Source organism: Pristiophorus japonicus, chromosome X (assembly GCF_044704955.1).
Source record: "Pristiophorus japonicus isolate sPriJap1 chromosome X, sPriJap1.hap1, whole genome shotgun sequence".
Taxonomy (NCBI): Eukaryota; Metazoa; Chordata; class Chondrichthyes; family Pristiophoridae; genus Pristiophorus; species Pristiophorus japonicus.
In genome coordinates, this window is record NC_092010.1 from 28,697,500 (window position 1) to 28,718,939 (window position 21,440).

At 49.6% G+C, this 21,440-nt stretch overlaps 1 protein-coding gene across 3 annotated transcripts in view; it reads right to left on the reverse strand.

Annotated features, from left to right (window-relative positions):
- Window positions 1-12,559, reverse strand: part of smarcd1 (SWI/SNF related BAF chromatin remodeling complex subunit D1) — a 45,473-nt gene extending 32,914 nt beyond the window's left edge. For all 3 annotated transcript variants that reach the window (XM_070869487.1, XM_070869486.1, XM_070869485.1), the window contains exons 1-2: window positions 12,385-12,559; window positions 622-815 (exon numbers count right to left, since the gene is read on the reverse strand). In XM_070869487.1, the coding sequence (XP_070725588.1) occupies window positions 622-815; window positions 12,385-12,540 (350 nt within the window). In that variant the 5' untranslated portion in view covers window positions 12,541-12,559. The remainder of the gene's footprint in view (window positions 1-621; window positions 816-12,384) is intronic.
- Window positions 12,560-21,440: the final 8,881 nt, after the last annotated feature.

Below are 21,440 nucleotides of genomic sequence, written 5' to 3' on the forward strand. Positions count from 1 at the left end.
GGCTACCTGCTCCTGACCGCTATCAGAAGGTGTACCGATATGGACATTGAATGGAGGTAGGATCGCCCTATACTCGGCTTGGCTGTGATGCCCCCCAGTGTAGAATAGCAAGTCAACACTCACTTCCTTGACTCGTACATAAAGGATGGTCACTTGGGCGAGGCATTTGAACGCTGCCAGCGCCTGTAGAGCCACACCCTGCATGCATCAGCATTTTACAGGGATGAAGACAGCGACCGTTTCATAAGAACATAAGAAATAGGAGCAGGAGTAGGCCCTACGGCCCTTAGAGCCTGCTCCGCCATTCAATAAGATCGTGGGTGATTATCGACCTCAACTCCACTTTCCCGCCCGATTTCCCGATCCCTTGATTCCCCTATCTCCAACAATCTATCTATCTCAGTCTTGAATATATTCAGAGACTCAGCATGCTCAGCCCTCTGGGGCAGAGAATTCCAAAGATTCACAACCCTCAGAGAAGTTCCTCCTCATCTCTGTCTGGAAATGGCCTGCCACTTATCCTGAGACTGTGCCCCCTAGTTTCAAAGCGCATCATTTCTGGCAAGGCTGATTTGCATTGAATGCCGAGGAACTTAGGTTCTGTAGGGGTATCAGACGTACTTGTGATTGCGGTTCTGGGCTGCCTGTTGCTGCACCTGCTGAATCTGCTGAGGAGCTGGCCGCTTGCGAGACTGGTCCATCATCGACTGAGGCATGCCTGGTCGCACTGCTGGGCTCCCGCCATAGGAAGGGCCCGGAGGACCCATCGACGCACCTTGAGGCGGCATGCGGCTGCCCGGAGGCATTCCTGGACGCTAGTTAAATGGAAAGCGACAAAATGAGAGGCGGCAAGGATTGGACCTTACCAGGGGGAAAAGCTGGAATCAGCACACAAACTCCCCACACCTCGATACCAACAATCGGGTGTTGGATGGGAAATTGCCACCAACTACTGGAGGTTTCGAAAGGACAACTCTGAACACAACAGCCACCTAACACAAGCCTCGAGAGAAACCGAGCCAGGCGCTGGGAAAACAAAAGTATGACACTAAGAGAGGGCAGCAGCAAGCTCAGTTTAAAAGTAGTAAGAGCTGCCACTCCAGTATTAAACCCCGAGAAACGGAAATTGTTCGCAAGGTAGCCTCATGCGCCTCACATGTTAAATGATCAAACTTGCCCACATTATCAGGGAGATGGGAGGGGGGGGGGTGGTTGAATGGAGGCCAGATACAGCTCCAAATGGGAGGGCAAAACACAAAGGGCCAGCTGCCCCATCAAATTTTTACTCCAGCTGACAGATTAAAGACGTGTATTGGAAAAGGTATGGGGGTATAAAGTGGTCGTGTAACTGCTCTCGGCCACAGACGAGTATATTCTCAAGTTACCATGGTGGTGGTGGTGGTGGTGGGGGGGGGGGGGGGGGGGGGGAGAAACAGTTACAGTCAGTTATGTTTTAAAATTTGCAAATTTACAGACAAGTTCGGTCTGAAGGTTAAGAAATGGACAAGTCAGCAGTCCCGCTCCCTTCTCTCTTGGCTGTCAAAGCACAGGCAATTGCTACAATGTGACCCAACATGTGAAATAGGGGGAATGGGACGTCAGAAAAATAGACTGTAAAAATAAGTTGCATGACAAAAAACAAATCATTAAATCAGTACTCCAGTACAGGCAGCTTACAAGGTACATATCAATCCAACTGCTCGGTCTGCTGAACAGGAGGCTGCAACTGATTCTGCAGTCAAGCTGGGAAATGCATCAACTGGGAAAAAACGCAACCCTTTCTCCTCTTTAGGACAGAAGTCGTCCGTTGACAGTAAACCTCCTGGACCCGAAACGCTGCAACACAATTCACAAAAACCTGCTGCCACCGCCGGAAATAAAAGCGGGGTTAATTTGGAAACAGACCCTTACCAAACCGTGAGCAAGAAATTCAAAGAGTTTGCTCCTGGTTGCTGACTGCATGTCCCGCGTCCCTTTCAAACACCCTTTGTCCGTGTGCTGTGCTCGACTTTACTGCACTCTCGCTCGGCAAGCTGACGTTGTGGCTCGTGGGCAGCCGACATTTTATTGTGGGGAGGATGCACGCGCCTCAACTTTACAAGAAATTCAGCAAATCAACTGTCAAACTGCACGAGCCACTGGCACGCCAGAAGATGTCGCGATATTGTTCCGTCCAAGGCCAGACGGTGAGTAGTCGAAAGGCCACAAAAGAGATGGATCAGCGAAGGACCTTGTAGCAGCAGTTATCGCGTCTCTTGTACATGCCTTTCAGCTCCACACTGCTGCTCTTGCGGGTCTCAGCTAATTAACATCAAGACTCAAAAGAGAATAAAGGCTCTGCCTGCACACAGCAAGAGTTGCTCGCAGTGAAGGGTGTTCAAGAAAAGCCTTGAATGCTGGCGCAATAATAGCTGAATTGTTGCAATTAAATTCCAGTCAACTGGAGAGGATTTTTAATGAAATAAATTAATATAATTCAAAACGATCTCATCAGCAGGCACGATGGCAAAAAATTAAGTACCCGTACACGGGAAATGGCTGACAAACAATGCGCAGAACAGCAGCTTGCATTTATATAGCGCCCTTACCATAGAAAGGCATCGTTGTTTACAGAGGTAAAACTAGACACAAATCGATGGCATGCCAAAGGAAGCGCCAGCCTTTGCTCATTTGGGTTATTGCTGAATATAAATTGTGTTTTGTGCTTGGTGTCAGCCACAGCTCAGTACTCGCCTCCGAGTCAGAAGGTTGTGGATTCCAAACCCACTCCAGAGACATGAGCACAAAAATCTAGGCTGACACTCTCTCTCGCGCAGTGCTGAGGGAGGGCTGCACTGTCGGAGGTGCCGTCTTTCAGATGAGATGTTAGACCGAGGCCCCGTCTACCCTCGCAGGCGGACGTCAAAGATCCCATGGCACTATTTCGAAGAAGAGCAGGAGTTTCCCCCAGTGTCCTGGGCAATAGTTATCCCTCAACTAATGTCACTAAAACAGGTTATCGGGTCATTATAACACGGTTATTTGTGGGATTTTGCTGTGCGCAAATTGGCTGCCGCATTTCCTACATTACAACAGTGGCTACAATTCAAAAAGTACTTCATCGGCTGCAAAGCGCTTTGAGACGTCCGGAGGTCGTGAAAGGCGCTACAGAAATGCAAGTCCATTCTTTCTAAAGGGGCGACTAGAAGGGACGACTAAAAGCTTGGTCAAAAGAGGTGGGGTTTGCAGAGCGGCTAAAAGGAGGACAAGAGATCAGCAATCATCCCTCAGAGCGGAGTATACGCAGCAATATGGGAATGTCACCAGAGGAAAATGATGCAGAATAAGTTTTATTCACTCCATTACATTGGCACCAGGTCAAGCCAGTCACAAACTAAGAGGACACCCAACCTCCACTTGACATTATTAGAATGTGTAACCCCAGCATGCCAAACACGTCCAGTTTTATTGGCACTCATTTAGGACTTACCAGTACTATCTATGGGGCATTTGCCTCTAATCAACACATTATGATCTACTTTTACAGCCTAAATGTAATTAATGAATGAAGGCTGCTCGTTTCTCAGCACAGCGAACGGCATCGCAAAGAGAGAGCATTAAGGCGGCAGACTGGTTGGATTTGAGATGATGAATTCAAGCACCAAGCCCAATGATAGCACCAGGCCTCAGTATGAATGGATTGCAAGTTCCTACACCAAAGTAAAACAAAAGACCCAAGAACAATGGCTCAACTGGTATTGGTCTTCCTTCCTCCGCATTCTACCCTGAAAAATAAGACTGCCCACAAAAGACAGACTTGGGCCAAGCCCACAAACACGTCAGACGAATTCGTAGCTTTCTGTCCCCTTCACCTTACAGTGCTGCCTCAACCCATCTGACAAAGTGGCCTTCCCTGATGCTTCCAGGGACACCTTAATTCACGCCAGTAAACATCCATCACTGAAGCTCTGTAAATTAGTTAAGGTCATTACTTCAGAATCAAGAGAAAAATAACTTGCATTTATATAGCACATTTCACAACCTCAGGATGCCCCAAAGCGCTTTACAGCCAATGAAGTACTTTCAGAAGTCACTGTTGTAATGTCGGGCCGGTCCCAAGGGTCCAAAAACATTTACTGGCTCCTGTTTTCCCCCCACACATGCTGCCTGACTTACTATTTCCAGCCTTTTCTATGCTTGCTTTCAGATTCCCAGCATCACGTTTTTTGATTCAGAATCAAGAACTTCTTCATTGTGTAGCATCAGATGCACTGCATCAACTCACCAAGGCTTCTTCGGCAGCACCTCCCAAACCCGCGACCTCTACGACCTGGAAGGACATGGGCAGCAGGCGCATGGGAACACCACCACCTCCACGTTCCCCTCCGAGTCACACACCTTGGAAATACATCGGCCGTTCCTTCATCATCGCTGGGTCACAATCCTGGAACTCCCTCCCTAACAGCACTGTGGGAGCACCTTCACCGCACGGGACTGCAGCGGTTCAAGGCAGCAGCTCACCACCACCTTCTTGAGGGATGGACAATAAATGCTGGCTTTGCCAGCGACGCCCACAAGCCGGAACAAATTTTTAAAAATGTGGCTTTATTGTGGTTCCACATTACAAGTTGTCATACCATGTGAAAATGGTTGTAGATTATACTCAAGCTACAAAGTGTTACTTTATTGTACTTTATTTTTGAGGATGTATCGCAAATGTGTCACCTTTCCTTCTTTGAAAAAAAATGAAGTGGACAAAAGCAGGTTCGATGCAGATTCTTCAAATCCTCCCGAATTATAGAATCATAGATATTTCATAGACTCTTTGACAGAGTCTGTGCCAGAGCAATCAACTCCAATCCCATTTTCCTGTTCCTACCCCATGTTCTTTCATATTTATCCTTTATATGGCCTTTTCAAGGTGCAAACCTGCTTCTAAAGATCTATGTACCCCTATCCCTCGATCTCACTGTTGCACTGAGAATGATACCATTTAGAGCACATTTCTATTCTGTTTCTTTCCCCAAAATGTACTACAGGTGCAACGTCCCGATTCCGGAACTCCAAAAACCAGAATTGTCTGAAAACTGGACATTTTGCGCATAGCTGATGGAGTCATCCAGAATTATTGTCCAAAAACCAGACATTTTGCGCATCCCAGATGGAGTTATCCGGAATCCAGAATTATTGAATGAAAACCGGACATTGTTGAGGCGGCCAAGATGGCGACTTCGGGCAGCGAGGGACAAGGAAACCGGTGAAAAGCTCAGCGCCGGGTGGCGAGCAGCGGAATACCTGCGTGAATCGGCGAGCAGCGAGGTACGAAATCCAGCAAAACCCAAAATCCGGCACGGATTACAGATTTCAGACAAGAAAATCAATAGTCTGAAATCCGGAATCCTCGACCGAATCCGTGCCGGATTTCGGGTTTTGCCGGATTTCGGACCTCACCGCTCAAAACTCAGCACGGATTCGGTCGAGGATTCCGGATTTCAGACTCTTGATTTTCTTGTCTGAAATCCGGAAAAATTCCAAAACAGGAACGGACTCGGTCCTGAGGATTCCAGATTCCGGACGTTGTACCTGTACTACATATTTGTAAATGTTGAACTGCACTTGCCACCTATCAGCCCACTCCATTTATCTCGGTCCTCCTGCATTCTTCCTCATAGTCTACTATGATCCTGAATTTGGTTGCATCAGTAAATGTTGATGATATTCTCTCTAATTTCCACGTCCAAATCATTTATGTATTTGGAGAACGAGAGGAGCCCAAAACACTAATCCCTGGGGCACATGATTAGCGCAGGTTGGCAATCCAAGAGACATTCACTGACTTGCCCGCTATACTTTCTATCTTTTAGCCATTCATGGCATCACTTTACCATTAATACCACAGTTCTTAAGCATATTATCAAAGACTTTTTACAAGTCAAAATATACCACAAACTCTGTCGATAAATTCCTAGATGTGTGTGTGTAAATTTGATTAGCTTTAGCACGTTGGATCTCTGGTCTGAGAGTACTATTTCTATTCAACCGAATAGATTGAAGACATGGTACATCAATTCCAGTACACAATTGACCATGCTTGGGGTAACTGTTAATGCCTGTGTGGGATCAGATACAAAAGGATAAAGATTTCAAGTTCCAAGGGATCTGGTCTACTTTTAGAAATTGGTCGGCTACTGTATGCGAAAAGGGTGCTCAAGAACCTTAAAAACGGAATAGACTATATGAAAATGCAATGGGTCAACGGGGATTAGTGGAAAAAACTTGCATTCAGGGTGACAGCACTATGGTTAAGAGGAGAGACTTGAGACACTCGGGGCCATTTACACCAGAGCAGGGAAGGCCATGGGAGGGGTTTTTAAAAAATGACCATGGGTTCTGATAGGGCGACCAGGGAAAGACGATTTCCTGTAGTTGGGAGGTCAGTAATAAGTCATCCATTTTAAACTATCACAAAGATCAATGCCTTATCACAGGGAGCAGTTGTGTTAGAAACCACTCCATCTTTTAAGCAAAGACGTGGATTTATATAGCGCCTTTCACGACCATCGGATGTCTCAAAGCGCTTGACAGCCAATGAAGTACTTTTGGAGTGTAGTCACTGTTGTAATGTAGGAAACACAGCAGCAAATTTGCGCACAGCAAGCTCCCACAAACAGCAATGTGATAATGACCAGATAATCTGTTTTAGTGATGTTGATTGAGGGATAAATATTGGCCCCAGGACATCGGGGTAACTCCCCTGCTCTTCTTCGAAACAGTGCCGTGGGATCTTTTAAGTCCACCTGAGAGAGCAGACGGGGCCTCGGTTTAACGTCTCATCCAAAAGACGGCACCTCCGACAGTGCAGCACTCCCTCAGCACTGCACTGGAGTAGTCAGCCTGGATTTTTGTGCTCATGTCTCTGGAGTGGGACTTGAACGCACTCAGATGACTGAGGCAAGAGAGTGCTACCCACTGAGCCACAGCTGACAGAATCAGTCCTAATCTTTTTCCCGGGATCGCTTCCGTTATTGTGGAGCTTGATTGTTCATACTCATGCCATGAAAATAGCACACTGCAGACAGTGTAGTATTTTCTTCATTGGTTTTGCTAATGTGCAGAATTGTCTTTTGCTGAAATAGCAGTTTTGGAAATCGCATTGAATGCTGACAGAACCAGGTTACTTTCAAATGCATTCTCCTCTAAAGGTTGCGTTCGGATTCCGAATCCTGACTTGACATCAACCTGGCAACAAAAAAAAAAATCCATCTCCCAACCACTTTCAAGCTTTTATTTCTTCCACCAGTTCATGGCTAATCGTTTTTTTGTTAACTGCGTTAAAGTTTGGCCATCTTTGTTAATCGTGAAAAGCTGACCGTGCATTCGAGTAACCAGAATACAGTTAAATGCAAAGCACCAACACGTAATCTAGGCCGACACTTCAGTGCAGCACCGAGGGAGTGTTGCATTTTCTGTCTCTTGAAAGAGATTTTAAACCAATATGCCGCCCGCCCCCCCCCCCTCTTTTTGATCAGGGGGACTTTAAAGATTGCCTGGCACTATTCAAAAAAGAGCAGAGAGTTCTCCGAGTCCTGGCCAAAATTCTTCCCGCAACTAATGCCACCAAATAAAGATTAACTGGTCTCTCGTGCTGGTGGTGTGATCTTGCTTTGCACGTATTGGCTGCCAAGTGTGATTGCTTAATAGTGCCTCTACTTCAAATGTAATTAATTGGATATGAAGCACTTTGGGATACCCCGATCATGTTGCATGATAAGGCATGTTATGGAACAGAGATGTTTGCAGTACAGAGCTGGGCCATTTGATTCATCATGTGTGTGCAAGTTACTTGCTAGAGCAATCCAGAGCTACTCTCACTGCCTTGCTCTCTCCTCATAGCCTTATACCACCCTCGTTTTGAAACATGTGTCTACTTTCCCTTTAAAATCTAGGCTGACGCTCCCAGTGCAGTGCTGAGGGAGCGCTGTACTGTCGGAGGTGTCGTCTTTCGAATGAGACATTAAACCGAGGCCCCGTCTGCTCTCTCAGGTGGATGTAATAGATCCCATGGTGCTATTTCTAAGAGCAGGGGAGTTATCCCCGGTGTCCTGGCAAAATGTTTATCACTCAATCAACATCACTAAAACAGATGATCTGGTCATTATCACATTGCTGTTTGTGGGAGCTTGCTGTGCGCAAATTGGCTGCTACGTTTCGTACATGACAACAGTGACTACTCTCCAAAAAGTACTTCATTGGCTGTAAAGCGCTTTGGGACGTCCTTAAGTTGTGAAAGACGCTATAGAAATGCAAATCTTTCTTTTTGTTTCCTTAAACAGTCAACCTTGGAAATTCCTCAATCCAGTTGTTAATTATAACATGACCAAAAGTGAGACAGACGTTATAGAAAGACAGGTTTAAAAAAAAAAGTGCAATAGATAGCAACAAGATACACAAAGTCATAAGTCAATAATAAGAGGCCAGATGAGTGATAAAGTTTGTACTTTGTTTTTTGCAAAGAATACATGCTACTCTAAATGCCCCCAAATGTATTTACTCTGCTGGAGATGTGAATGCGGAGATAAAACTTGAAGACTCTCTCCCGATGCCCTGAAGGTGACCAAAGCTTTAAGAAATGGTTGTGACATTATTCAACCCTGACCAGTGGCATTCCACAACTGACATGCCCAGGGCCCCAGAAGGACTGAAATTAATGGCCCTGAAATCCCGGTTTCTTCTTCCCACGAGCGTTCGACTAAAAATAGCATTTGCCTTTTGGTCGAACGTTCACCAGAGATCCCGGACTCAAGGTCTCCTCTTCTTGCGCAACGGAGCGCGTTCACGTTGGGACGTCCTTAGGGAGTCACGTGAGCCTGGACACCCAATCACGGTAAAGTATTTTCTCATTCATAGTTATAGGAGTTTCACAAGTCCGAAACACCTATTAACTATGAATGGGAAACACCCCCAAACACTATATAAAACATTTTTTTAAAAACACCTCACATAAATATATAGAAATTAAAGTTGATAAGTTTTTGGGAAAAAATTTGCCGATTTTTTAAAAAAGTTTTAATTATGGTTTAAAATAAAATTACCTGAGTGAGCAGGGTTTTTAACATAAATATGTATTTTTAAATTTTACTTTAATATGTTTTTAAACTCATAGGCTGGTAAAAGTAGGCTATGCGTCTGCTTTTACCAGGCACAAGAGTTTGAAGGACATTCGCTGGGCAAAGAGATGGGCAAATAGCTCAATCTCTGCCGTGGGAATGTCCTTGCTCCCGACATGCGGGAGATCTGTCAAGCCAGAAACTTGACAGATCGGAAAAGCCAGCTTTCAGTGCATGCACATTGCATGCCAAAAACCGGCTTTTGCGATGCCTCCCCGGGTCCGTACGGACACGGGGAGGCCGGGATTTCAGGGCCATTGTGTTCCGCCCTGTATTCAACTGCACAATCTGAAACTTTTCCTGCAGCATTCAATCCAGTTGTTGTCCAGATATTCATCCAGCTCTAAAGTGTTGCTCCAGTGCAATTCCTCAACCGCACAATGCACGCAGTGTGCATAAGTTAAGTCAATTCAACTGGGGAATGCACTAGGGTTGCCTGGCCCTTGGTGCAACTACATGAAACTGACAAACCTACGGTCACTAAAAGTTGCAGTCTTGTGCTCCTCACCAACAGGGAGATACTTTGGCTTGTCACTGCTTGAGGTTGAAGCAGACAGTTCGCAACCTTGGTGTCATATTTGACCCCGAGATGAGCTTCCGAACACAAATCCACACCATCAAGACCACCTCCGTAACATCGCCCGTCTTCATCTGCTGCTGAAACCCTCATCCCATGCCTTTGTGACCTCTAGACTTGACTATTCCAGTGCTCTCCTAGCCAGCCTCCCATTTTTCACCACCCGCAAACTTGAGCTCATCTAAAACTCGCACCAAGTCCCGTTCATCCCTCACCTCAGTGCTCGCTGACCTACACTGGCTCCCATTCCGGCAATTTTAAACCTCAATTTTAAAATTCTCATTCTTGTTTTCAAATCCCTCCATGGCCTTGCCCACCTACCTCTGTAGCCTCCTCCAACCCCACAACCCTCCGAGATCTCTGCGCTCCTCCAATTATGGTCTCTTGCGCATCCCTGATTTTCATCGCTCTCCCATTGACAGCCGCGTGCTTTTCACGGCCTCAGAACGTCCCAAAGGGCTTTCCAGCCAATGAAGTACTTTTTTTAAAAGTCACTGTTATATGAAACAGGGCAGCCAATTTGCACACAGCAAGGTCCCACAAACGGCAATGAGATAAATGACCAGACAATCCATTTTTAATGATGTTGGGTGAGGGTTAAACCTTGGCCAGAACCCCTCTGATCTTGCTTGAATAATGCCGTGCATTTACCTCCATCTGAGAATGCAGACATGGCCTCGGTTTAGCGTCACATCTGAAAGATGGCATCTTCGGCAGTGCAGCACTTCCTCAGTACCATTTGCTGAAGGAAACTCAAGGTTCATACGCTGAAACAACACTGATGGCAAGGCTAATAGCTCCTGATACAAACATACAAAATTGACAGGCAAAAAAGATCTACTGGTCCATCAAGTCTGCCCCATATCACAAGGTGGCTGGAGCAGGATGAGCGAGTTGGCCAAATTACAGTTCTGTACTGTAGACCTCTGCACACAAGGAACTGCATCGAGGCTGCACCAACTTGCATCTGATCCTTACAATTATGAACATGGAAACAGGAAGAGGCCATTCAGCCCCTTGTGTCCGTTCCGCCATTCAGAGAGATCATGGCTGACCTGCAATCTAACTCCATCCACCTGCCTCTGACTACAGGTGTGGTGCCAGAGGACTGCTAATCTGGTACCTTTTGTTCAAAAAGGGGAGGAAGGGATAGACCGAGTAATTACAGGCCAGTCGGCCTAACCTCGATGGTGGGAAAATTATTGGAAAAAATTCTGAGGGACAGGATAAATCTTCATTTAGAAGGACACTGATTAATCAAGTTGAGTCAGCATCGATGTGTTAAGGGAAGGTCGTGTTTGATTAACTTGATTTAATTTTTTGATGAGGTAACAAGGAGGGTCGATGAGGATAGTGCATTTGATGTAGTTATATGGATTTTAGCAAGGCCTTTGATAAGGTTCCACAAGGCAGACTGGTCAAGAAAGTAAAAGCCCATGAGATCCAGGGCAAAGTGGCAAGTTGGATCCAAAATTGGCTCAGAGGCAGCAAGTAGAGGGTAATGGTTGATGGGTGTTTAGAAGGTTGTTTTCCAGTGGGTTCTGCAGGTACTAGGTCCCTTGTTTTTTGCGGTGTATATCAATGATTTAGACTTGAATGTAGTGGGTATGATTTAGAAGTTTGCAGATGATACAAAAATTGGCTGTGTGGTTGATAAAGAAGAAAGCTGTAGACTGAAGGAAGATATCAAATGAACTGGTCAGGTGGGCAGAACAGTGACAAATGGAATTCAATCCTGAAGTGTGAGGTAATGCATTTGGGGTGGGCTAGCAAGGCGAGGGAATACACAATAAATGGTAGGACACTGAGAAGTGTAGAGGAACAAAGAGACCTTGGGGTGCATGTCCACAGATCCCTGAAGGTAGCAGGCCAGGTAGATAAGGTGGTTACGAAGGCATACGGAATGCTTGCCTTTATTAGTCGAGGCATAGAATACAAGAGCAGGGGAGGTTTATGCTTGAACTGTATAAAACATTAGTTAGGCCAAGGCTAGAGTACTGCATGCAGTTCTGTTCACTGCATTACAGGAAAGATGTGATTGCACTAGAGAGGGTACAAAGGAGATTTATGAGGATGTTGCCTGGACCAGAGAATTTTACCTTCAAGGAAAGATTGGATAGTCTGGGTTTGTTTTCTTTGGAACAGAGGAGGCTGAGGGGAGACCTTATTGAGGTGTACAAAATTGAGGGACCAAGATAGAGTGGAGAGAAAGGACCCATTTCCCTCAGATGGGTCAACAACCAGGGGGCATCGATTTAAGGTAATTGGAGAAGATTTCGAGGGGATTTAAGGAGAAATTTCTTCACCCAGAGGGTGGTGGGGGTCTGGAACTCTAGCATCAATTGCCGGTCACAATTTTCAACACAAGTGGGTTTCCCAAAGTTAAAAATTAAAATTTGCAAGCAAAGAAACTCCCTTCCACATCCCTGGACAAGTATATTTGGGGGTGGGTTGGAGTTACAAAGCATTCGTTAAAGCAGTCGTGACTTTCTGGGCGAGAGAACAATGCAAGAGGCTGGAGCAGCCAGGGCTGCGGGGCCTGAGGTCAGCAGTCTGAGGCCAGGCGCTGGGCTGGAGGGGGACACAAGGCCTCGGACCTGGCCTGCCCTCCTCACCCCGCCGTGCACACACTTCCATCCCCCACCCTGGGCCCGCACTCACCGGGTATCCCTGCCCTGGCATGGCCGAGCGGAAGATGTTTTGCTGCTGGTTGGGCGCGATCCGGCCCGGCGGCTGCCCTTGCCCAGGCCCCGCTGCCATGGCCGCCACCGCCGCCGCGCCCGGGCTCATTGTCTGGAAACCTCGCGCCGCCATCATGCGAGCAGCAACGCTCCCTCGCACCGGAAACGCTCTCCCTTCAAGCTTCCGGCGGCGGAGGCTGCACTCACTTCCCCCCCCCCCCTCCACACACACAGACACACACACAGAGCGCCCCCCTCAGGGCAGAGGTTGCACTCACCACCCCCCCACACACACACACACAGCGCCCCCTTCAGGACAGAGGCTGCACTCACTCCCCCCCCCCACACACACAGAGCGCCCCCCTCAGGGCAGAGGCTGCACTCACTCCCCCCACACACACACACACAGCGCCCCCTTCAGGGCAGAGGCTGCACTCACTCCCCCCCCCACACACACAGAGCGCCCCCCTCAGGGCAGAGGCTGCACTCACTCCCCCCCCCCCCACACACACACAGCGCCCCCTTCAGGGCAGAGGTTGCACTCACTCCCCCCCACACACACACAGCGCCCCCTTCAGGGCAGAGGCTGCACTCACTCCCCCCCCCACACACACAGAGCGCCCCCCTCAGGGCAGAGGCTGCACTCACTCCCCCCCCCCCCACACACACACAGCGCCCCCTTCAGGGCAGAGGTTGCACTCACTCCCCCCCACACACACACAGCGCCCCCTTCAGGGCAGAGGCTGCACTCACTCCCCCCCCCCACACACACAGAGCGCCCCCCTCAGGGCAGAGGCTGCACTCACTCCCCCCCCCCACACACACACAGCGCCCCCTTCAGGGCAGAGGTTGCACTCACTCCCCCCCACACACACACAGCGCCCCCTTCAGGGCAGAGGTTGCACTCACTCCCCCCCACACACACACAGCGCCCCCTTCAGGGCAGAGGCTGCACTCACTCCCCCACACACACACACAGCGCTACCCTCAGGGCAGAGGCTGCACTCACTCCCCACACACACACACAGCGCCCCCTTCAGGGCAGAGGCTGCACTCACTCCCCACACACACACACACACAGCGTGTGTGTGTGCTGTGTGTGTGTGTGGGGAATGAGTGCAGCCTCATGTCAAAGGTCATCGCCAACCGGGTCACGTCTGCTCTTGAGCTGGTGATTCGCCCGGACCAGACCTGCGCTGTCCCCGGCAGGAAGATCTCTGATAGCCTCGCGCTACTCAGAGATACGATCGCCTACGTGCGGGACAGGAGGGTGGGCACCTGCTTAATCAGCTTAGACCAGGAGAAGGCCTTTGACAGGATATCGCACACGTACCTGATGGACGTGCTCTCCAAAATGGGGTTTGGGGAGGGTATCCGCAATTGGATCCAACTACTCTACACAGATATCAGTAGCGCAGTTCTAATTAACGGGTGAGAAACTGAAAGCTTTCCGTTCAGATCTGGAGTCAGGCAAGGCTGTCCCCTCTCCTCTGTCTTGTTTGTGTGTTGTATCGAGCCCTTTGCCGAGTCCATCAGGAGGGATGCGGGCATTAGAGGGGTGATGATCCCAGGCAGCGGAGGCGCTCAGGTCAAGACCTCCCTGTACATGGACGACGTCGCCATCTTTTGCTCGGATCCACAGTCGGCCCGCAGATTGCTCACAATCTGCGACCAGTTTGAACTGACCTCGGGAGCGAAGGTTAATCGCAGCAAAAGCGAGGCCATGTTCTTTGGCAAATGTGCCGACCGATCCTTTATTCCCTTCACCGTTAAGCCAGATTACCTGAAGGTGTTGGGAATATGGTTCGGAGCGGACGGGACATGCGCCAAAAACTGGGAAGAGCGTATCGCCAAAGTGAAACAAAAACTGGGATGGTGGAAGCTGTGCTCCCTCTGCATGGCAGGAAAGAACCTGGTCATCAGGAGTGAGGTGCTCTCGGGGTTGTTGTACGTGGCACAGGTCTGGCCCATCTCTCGCTCCAGTGCAGCGGGAGTCACCCGGGCCGTCTTCCACTTTGTCTGAAAGTCCAAAATGGACCGTGTCCGCAGAGACACGATGTGCACAGACCCCCGGTACGCAAACACCAAGTGTTACTACGTGGTAAGGTTCTACCTGTCCCCGGTATTGCGAAGGATGGGTCTGGCAACACTGCCGCGAACGCCCCCACCAGTTGAACCATGCCTGCCCACCATTCCTTCGTGGAAAAGTTTTTCAGAAAAAACCCCTTTGACCACAAGGCCATAAAGCAGTGGTCGGCACGTAAAGTCCTGGACGCCCTACGAAAGGTGAGGGTGGACCCTGTCGGGTGGTTCCCCGAGCAGACTGTTGAACTCGTTTGGCAGAACGTCTCATCGCCAGAGCTTTCACACAAGCACCAAGACGTAGCTTGGTTGGCGGTGAGGAGGGCCCTACCCGTCAGATCCTTCATGCACGGCCGGGGTTTCAGAGACACGGCACTCTGCCCCTGAGTCGGCTGTGGTGCAGACGAGACTGTCATCCACCTCCTTCAGGATTGCCCCTTTGCAAGGCAGGTCTGGAAGGAGATGCAGTGGTTGCTGTCGAGGTTCATCCCTAGCAGCTCCATAACACAGGACTCTGTGCTCTACGGGCTGTTCCCAGGGACACACACCGAGACAGACATCACCTGCTGCTGGAGGGCCATCAACTCAGTGAAAGACGCACTTTGGTCTTGCCGAAACTTGCTGGTCTTCCAGAGCAAGGAGATGTCCACGGCTGCGTGTTGCAGACTGGCACAATCCAAGATCCAGGAGTACATGTTGAGGGACGCACTAAAAACTGGTGCAGTCGCCGCAAAGGCACGGTGGGGAAGAGTCACAGTTTAAAGCCCTTCTGCCACGGGTGACCAACAGGAAGAGTAGAGCAAGGAAGGTAGTGCAGGAGTCCCCTGCGGTCATCCCCCTGCAAAACAGATACACCGCTTTGAGTACTGTTGGGGGGATGACTCATCAGGGGAGGGCAGCAGCAGCCAAGTTCATGGCACCATGGCTGGCTCTGCTGCACAGGAGGGCAGGAAAAAGAGTGGGAGAGCAATAGTGATAGGGGATTCAATTGTAAGGGGAATAGATAGGCGTTTCTGCGGCTGTAACTGAGACTCCAGGATGGTATGTTGCCTCCCTGGTGCAAGGGTCAAGGATGTCTCGGAGCGGGTGCAGGACATTCTGAAAAGGGAGGGTGAACAGCCAGTTGTTGTGGTGCATATAGGTACCAATGACCAAGGTACAAAACGGGATGAGGTCCTACGAGGCGAATTTAGGGAACTAGGAGCTATATTAAAAAATAGGACCTCAAAAGTAGTAATCTCAGGATTGCTACCAGTGCCACGTGCTAGTCAGAGTAGGAATCGCAGGATAGCGCAGATAAATACGAGGCTCGAGGAGTGGTGCAGAAGGGAGAGATTCAAATTCCTGGGACATTGGAACCGTTTCTGGGGGAGGTGGGACCAGTACAAACTGGACGGTCTGCACCTGGGCAGGACCGGAACCAATGCCCTAGGGGGAGTGTTTGCTAGTGCTGTTGGGGAGGAGTTAAACTAATATGGCAGGGGGATGGGAACCTATGCAGGGAGACAGAGGGAAATAAAATGGAGTCAGAAGCAAAATATAGAAAGGAGAATAGTAAAAGTGGAGGGCAGAGTAACCCAAGGCAAAAAACAAAAAGGGCCACATTACAGCAAAATTCTAAAGGGGCAAAGTGTGTTAAAAAGACAAGCCTGAAGGCTCTGTGCCTCAATGCAAGGAGTATTCGAAACAAGGTGGATGAATTAACTGCGCAGATAGCAGTTAACGGATACGGTGTGATCGGCATCATGGAGACATGGCTCCAGGGTGACCAAGGCTGGGAACATCCAGGGGTATTCAGCATTTAGGAAGGATAGACAGAAAGGAAAAGGAGGCGGAATGCATTTCTGGTTAAAGATGAAATCAATGCAATTGTAAGGAAGGACATTAGCCTGGATGATGTGGAATTGGTATGGGTGGAGTTGCGGAATTCCAAACGGCAGAAAACGCTAGTGGGAGTTGTGTACAGACCACCAAATAGTAGTAGTGAGGTTGGGGACAGCATCAAACAAGAAATAAGGGATGTGTGCAATAAAGGTACAGCAGTTATCATGGGCGACTTTAATCTACACATTGATTGGGCTAACCAAACTGGTAGCAATGCGGTGGAGGAGGATTTCCTGGAGTGTATTAGGGATGGTTTTCTAGACCAATATGTCGAGGAACCAACCAGGGATCTGGCCATCCTAGACTGGGTGATGTGTAATGAGAAGGGACTAATTAGCAATCTTGTTGTGCGAGGCCCCTTGGGGAAAAGTGACCATAATATGGTAGAATTCCTTATTAAGATGGAGAGTGACAAAGTTAATTCGGAAACTAGGGTCCTGAACTTAAGGAAAGGTAACTTCGACGGTATGAGGTGTGAATTGGCTAGAATACACGGCAAACGATACTCAAAGGGTTGACGATGGATAAGCAATGGCAAACATTTAAAGATCACATGGATGAACTTCAGCAAATGTACATCCTTGTCTGGAGTAGAAATAAAACTGGGAAGGTAGCTCAACCATGGCTAACAAAGGAAATTAAGGATAGTGTTAAAGCCAAGGAAGAGGCATGTAAATTGGTTAGAAAAAGCAACAAACCTGAGCACTGGGAGAAATTTAGAATTCAACAGAGGAGGACTAAGGGTTTAATTAAGAGGGGGGAAATAGAGTACAAGAGGAAGCTTGCAGGGAACATAAAAACTGACTGCAAAAGCTTCTATAAATATGTGAAGAGAAAAAGATTAGTAAAGACAAACGTAGGTCCCTTGCAGTCGGATTCAGGTGAATTTATAATGGGGACCAAAGAAATGGCAGACCAATTAAACCAATACTTCGGTTCTGTCTTCACGAAGGAAGATACAAATAACCTTCCGAAGGTACTAGAGGACTGTGGGTCTAGTGCGAAGGAAGAACTGAAGGATATCCATATTAGGTGGGAAATTGTGTTCGGGAAATTGATGGGATTGAAGGCCGATAAATCCCCGGGGCCTGATAGTCTGCATCCCAGAGTGCTCAAGGAAGTGGCCCTAGAAATAGTGGATGCATTGGTGATCATTTTCCAACAGTCTATCGACTCTGGATCTGTTCCCATGGACTGGAGGGTAGGTAATGTAACACCACTTTTTAAAAAAGGAGGGAGAGAGAAAACGGGTAATTATAGACTGGTTAGCCTGACATCAGTAGTGGGGAAAATGTTGGAATCAATCATGAAGGATGAAATAGCAGCGCATTTGGAAAGCAGTGACAGGATCGGTCCAAGTCAGCATGGATTTATGAAAGGGAAATCATGCTTGACGAATCTTCTGGAATTTTTTGAGGATGTAACTAGCAGAGTGGACAAGGGAAAACCAGTGAATGTGGTGTATTTGGACTTTCAAAGGGCTTTTGACAAGGTCCCGCACAAGAGATTGTTGTGAAAAATTAAAGCACATGGTATTGGGGGTAATATACTGACGTGGATAGGGAACTGGTTGGCAGACAGGAAGCAGAGAGTCGGGATAAACGGGTCCTTTTCACAATGGCAGGCAGTGACTAGTGGGGTGCCGCAGGGCTCAGTGCTGGGACCCCAGCTCTTTACAATATACATTAACGATTTGGATGAAGGAATTGAGTGTAATATCTCCAAGTTTGCAGATGACACTAAACTGGGTGGCAGTGTGAGCTGTGAGGAGGACGCTAAGAGGCTGCAAGGTGACTTGGACAAGTTAGGTGAGTGGGCAAATGCATGGCAGATGCAGTATAATGTGGATAAATGTGAGGTTATCCATTTTGGGGGCAAAAACACGAAGGCAGAATATTATCTGAATGGCGGCAGATTAGGAAAAGGGGAGGTGCAACGAGACCTGGGTGTCATGGTTCATCAGTCACTGAAATTGGGCATGCAGGTCCAGCAGGCGTTAAAGAAGGCAAATGGTATGTTGGCCTTCATAGCTAGGGGATATATAGAAGCAGGGAGGTCTTAATGCAGCTGTGCAGGGCCTTAGTGAGGCCTCACCTGGAATATTGTGTTCAGTTTTGGTCTCCTAGTCTGAGGAAGGACGTTCTTGCTATTCAGGGAGTGCAGCGAAGGTTCACCAGACTGATTCCAGGGATGGCTGGGCTGTCATACGAGAAGAGACTGGATTGACTGGCCCTTTATTTACTGGAGTTTAGAAGGATGAGAGGGGATCTCATAGAAACATAAGATTCTGACGGGACTGGACAGGTTAGATGCGGGAAGAATGTTCCCGATGTTGGGGAAGTCCAGAACCAGGGGACATAGTCTTAGGATAAGGGGTAGGCCATTTAGGACTGAGATGAGGAGAAACTTCTTCACTCAGAGAGTTGTTAACCTGTGGAATTCCCAGCTGCAGAGAGTTGTTGATGCCAGTTCACTGGATATATTCAAGAGCGAGTTAGATATGGTTCTTACGGTTCAGGGGATCAAGGGGTATGGAGAGAAAGCAGGAAAGGGGTACTGAAGGAATGATCAGCCATGATCTTATTGAATGGCGGTGCAGGCTCGAAGGGCCGAATGGCCTACTCCTGCAGCTATTTTCTATGTTTCTATATTTCTATGTTTTTAAACCCAGGGGCTGGAATCAGTACAAAACTCCCCTCGGGCTGTACTTGTAAACTTTTTGTATACATAGATCTGAAAATACCAATGTAGTGCCAAGTATAATGCAAGTTCTGTTTCGTAATGTATGTTGCAAAGAAATGTAACTGTACCCTCACCCATTCCGTGTACCGTATAGTGCCACATGTAACGTAATTTGATGACTGTATTACAATGTATCCTGGATTGTACTGAATTGTACCTCGAAATGTAAAGCAAGCAAATGTATCGAAACAGAACTGCCGTCAGCATCCAAATGTATTGTATGGAATTGCTGACCGCATCCAAATGTACTGAACTGCTTTCCAATGTATTGTGCAAATTTTTACATGAATACAGTATATTTTGAAAAAGAAAGTGTGTGTGTGTGTGTGTGTGTGTGTGTGTGTGGGGAGTGAGCGCAGCCTCCGTCCTGAGGGGGGCGCTGTGTGTGTGTGTGTGGGCAGTGAGTGCAGCCTCTGCCCTGAGGGGGGCGCTGTGTATGTGAGGGCAGTGAGTGCAGCCTCCGCCCTGATGGGGGCGCTTTGTGTGGGAGGGCAGTGAGTACAGCCTCCGCCCTGATGGGGGCGCTCTCTCTGTGTGTGTGGAGTGAGTGCAGCCTCCGCCCTGAGGGGGGCGCTGTGTGTGTGTGGTGAGTGAGTGCAGCCTCTGCCCTGAGGGGGGCGCAGTGTCTGTGTGTGGGGAGTGAGTGCAACCTCCGCCCTGAGGGGGACGCTGTGTGTGTGTGTGTGTGTGTGTGTGTGTGGGGTGTGAGTGCAGGTTCCGCTCTGAGGGGGGCGCTGTGTGTGTGTGTGTGGGGAGTGAGTGCAACCTCCGCCCTGATGGGGCCACTGTATGTGTGCGGGCAGTGAGTGCAGCCTCCACCCTGATGGGGGCGCTGTGTGTGTGTGTGTGTGTGTGTGTGTGTGGGGGGGGTGTGAGTGCAGCCTCCACCCTGAGGGCGGCGCTGTGTGTGGGGGGGGGAGTGAGTGCAGCCTCCGCCCTGAGGGAGCGATGTGTGTGTGGGGAGAGAGTGCAGCCTCCGCCCTAAGGGGGGCGCTGTGTGTGTGTGTGTGTGTGTGTGGGGTGTGAGTGCAGCCTCTGTCCTGATGGGGCCGCTGTGTGTGTGCGGGCAGTGAGTGCAGCCTCCGCCCTGAGGGGGGCGCTGTATGTGTGTGTGTGTGTGTGGGGAGTGAGTGTAGCCTCCACCCTCATGGGGGCGCTGTGTGTGTGTGTGTGTGTGTGGGGAGTGAGTGTAGCCTCCACCCTCATGGGGGCGCTGTGTGTGTGTGTGTGTATGTGTGTGGGGTGTGAGTGCAGCCTCTGTCCTGATGGGGCCGCTGTGTGTGTGCGGGCAGTGAGTGCAGCCTCCGCCTTGAGGGGGGCGCTGTATGTGTGTGTGAGGAGTAAGTGCAAACTCCGCCCTGAGGGGAGCATTGTTTGTGTGTGGGGAGTGAGTGCAGCCACTGCCCTGAGGGGACGGAGTGTGTGTGGGGAGTGAGTGCAATCTCTGCCCTGAGAGGGGCGCTTTGTGTGTGTGTGTGTGAGGGGAGTGAGTTCAGCCTCCGCACTGAGGGGGGGTGCTGTGTCTGTGTGTGTGCAGCTAGTGCAGCCTCCACTCTGAAGGGGGCGCTGTGTGTGTGTGTGGGGAGTGAGTGCAAACTCAGCCCTGAGGAGGGCACTGTGTGTGTGTGTGGGGAGTGAGTGCAGCTTCCGCTCTGAGGGGGGCGCTGTGTGTGTGTGTGGGGAGTGAGTGCAGCCTCCACCATGGGGGTGCTGTGTGTGTGTGTGGGGAGTGAGTGCAGCCTCCGCCCTAAGGGGGGCGCTGTATGTGTGTGGGGAGTGAGTGCAGCTTCCACCCTGAGGGGGCAATGTGTGTGTGGGGAGTGAGTGCAGCCTCCACCCTGAAGAGGGCAATGTGTGTGTGGGGAGTGAGTGCAGCCTCCGCCCTGAGGGGGACGCTGTGTGTTGTGTGTGTGTGGGGAGTGAGTGCAGCCTCCACTGTGAAGGGGGCGCTGTGTGTGTGTGGGGAGTGAGTGCAGCCTCCGCCCTGAGGGGGCGCTCTATGTGTGTGGGGCAGTGAGTGCAGCCTCCGCCCTGAGGGGGGCGCTGGGTGTGTGTGTGTGTGGGAAGTGAGTGCAGCCTCCGCCCTGAGGGGAGCATTGTTTGTGTGTGGGGAGTGAGTGCAGCCTCCACCCTGATGGGGGCGCTGTGTGTGTGTGTGTGTGTGGGGAGTGAGTGCAACCTCCGCCTTGATGGGGCCGCTGTGTGTGTGCGGGCAGTGAGTGCAGCCTCCACCCTGATGGAGGCGCTGTGTGTGTGTGTGTGTGATGTGAGTGCAGCCTCCACCCAGAGGGGAGCGCTGTGTGTGTGTGGGGAGTGCGTGCAACCTCC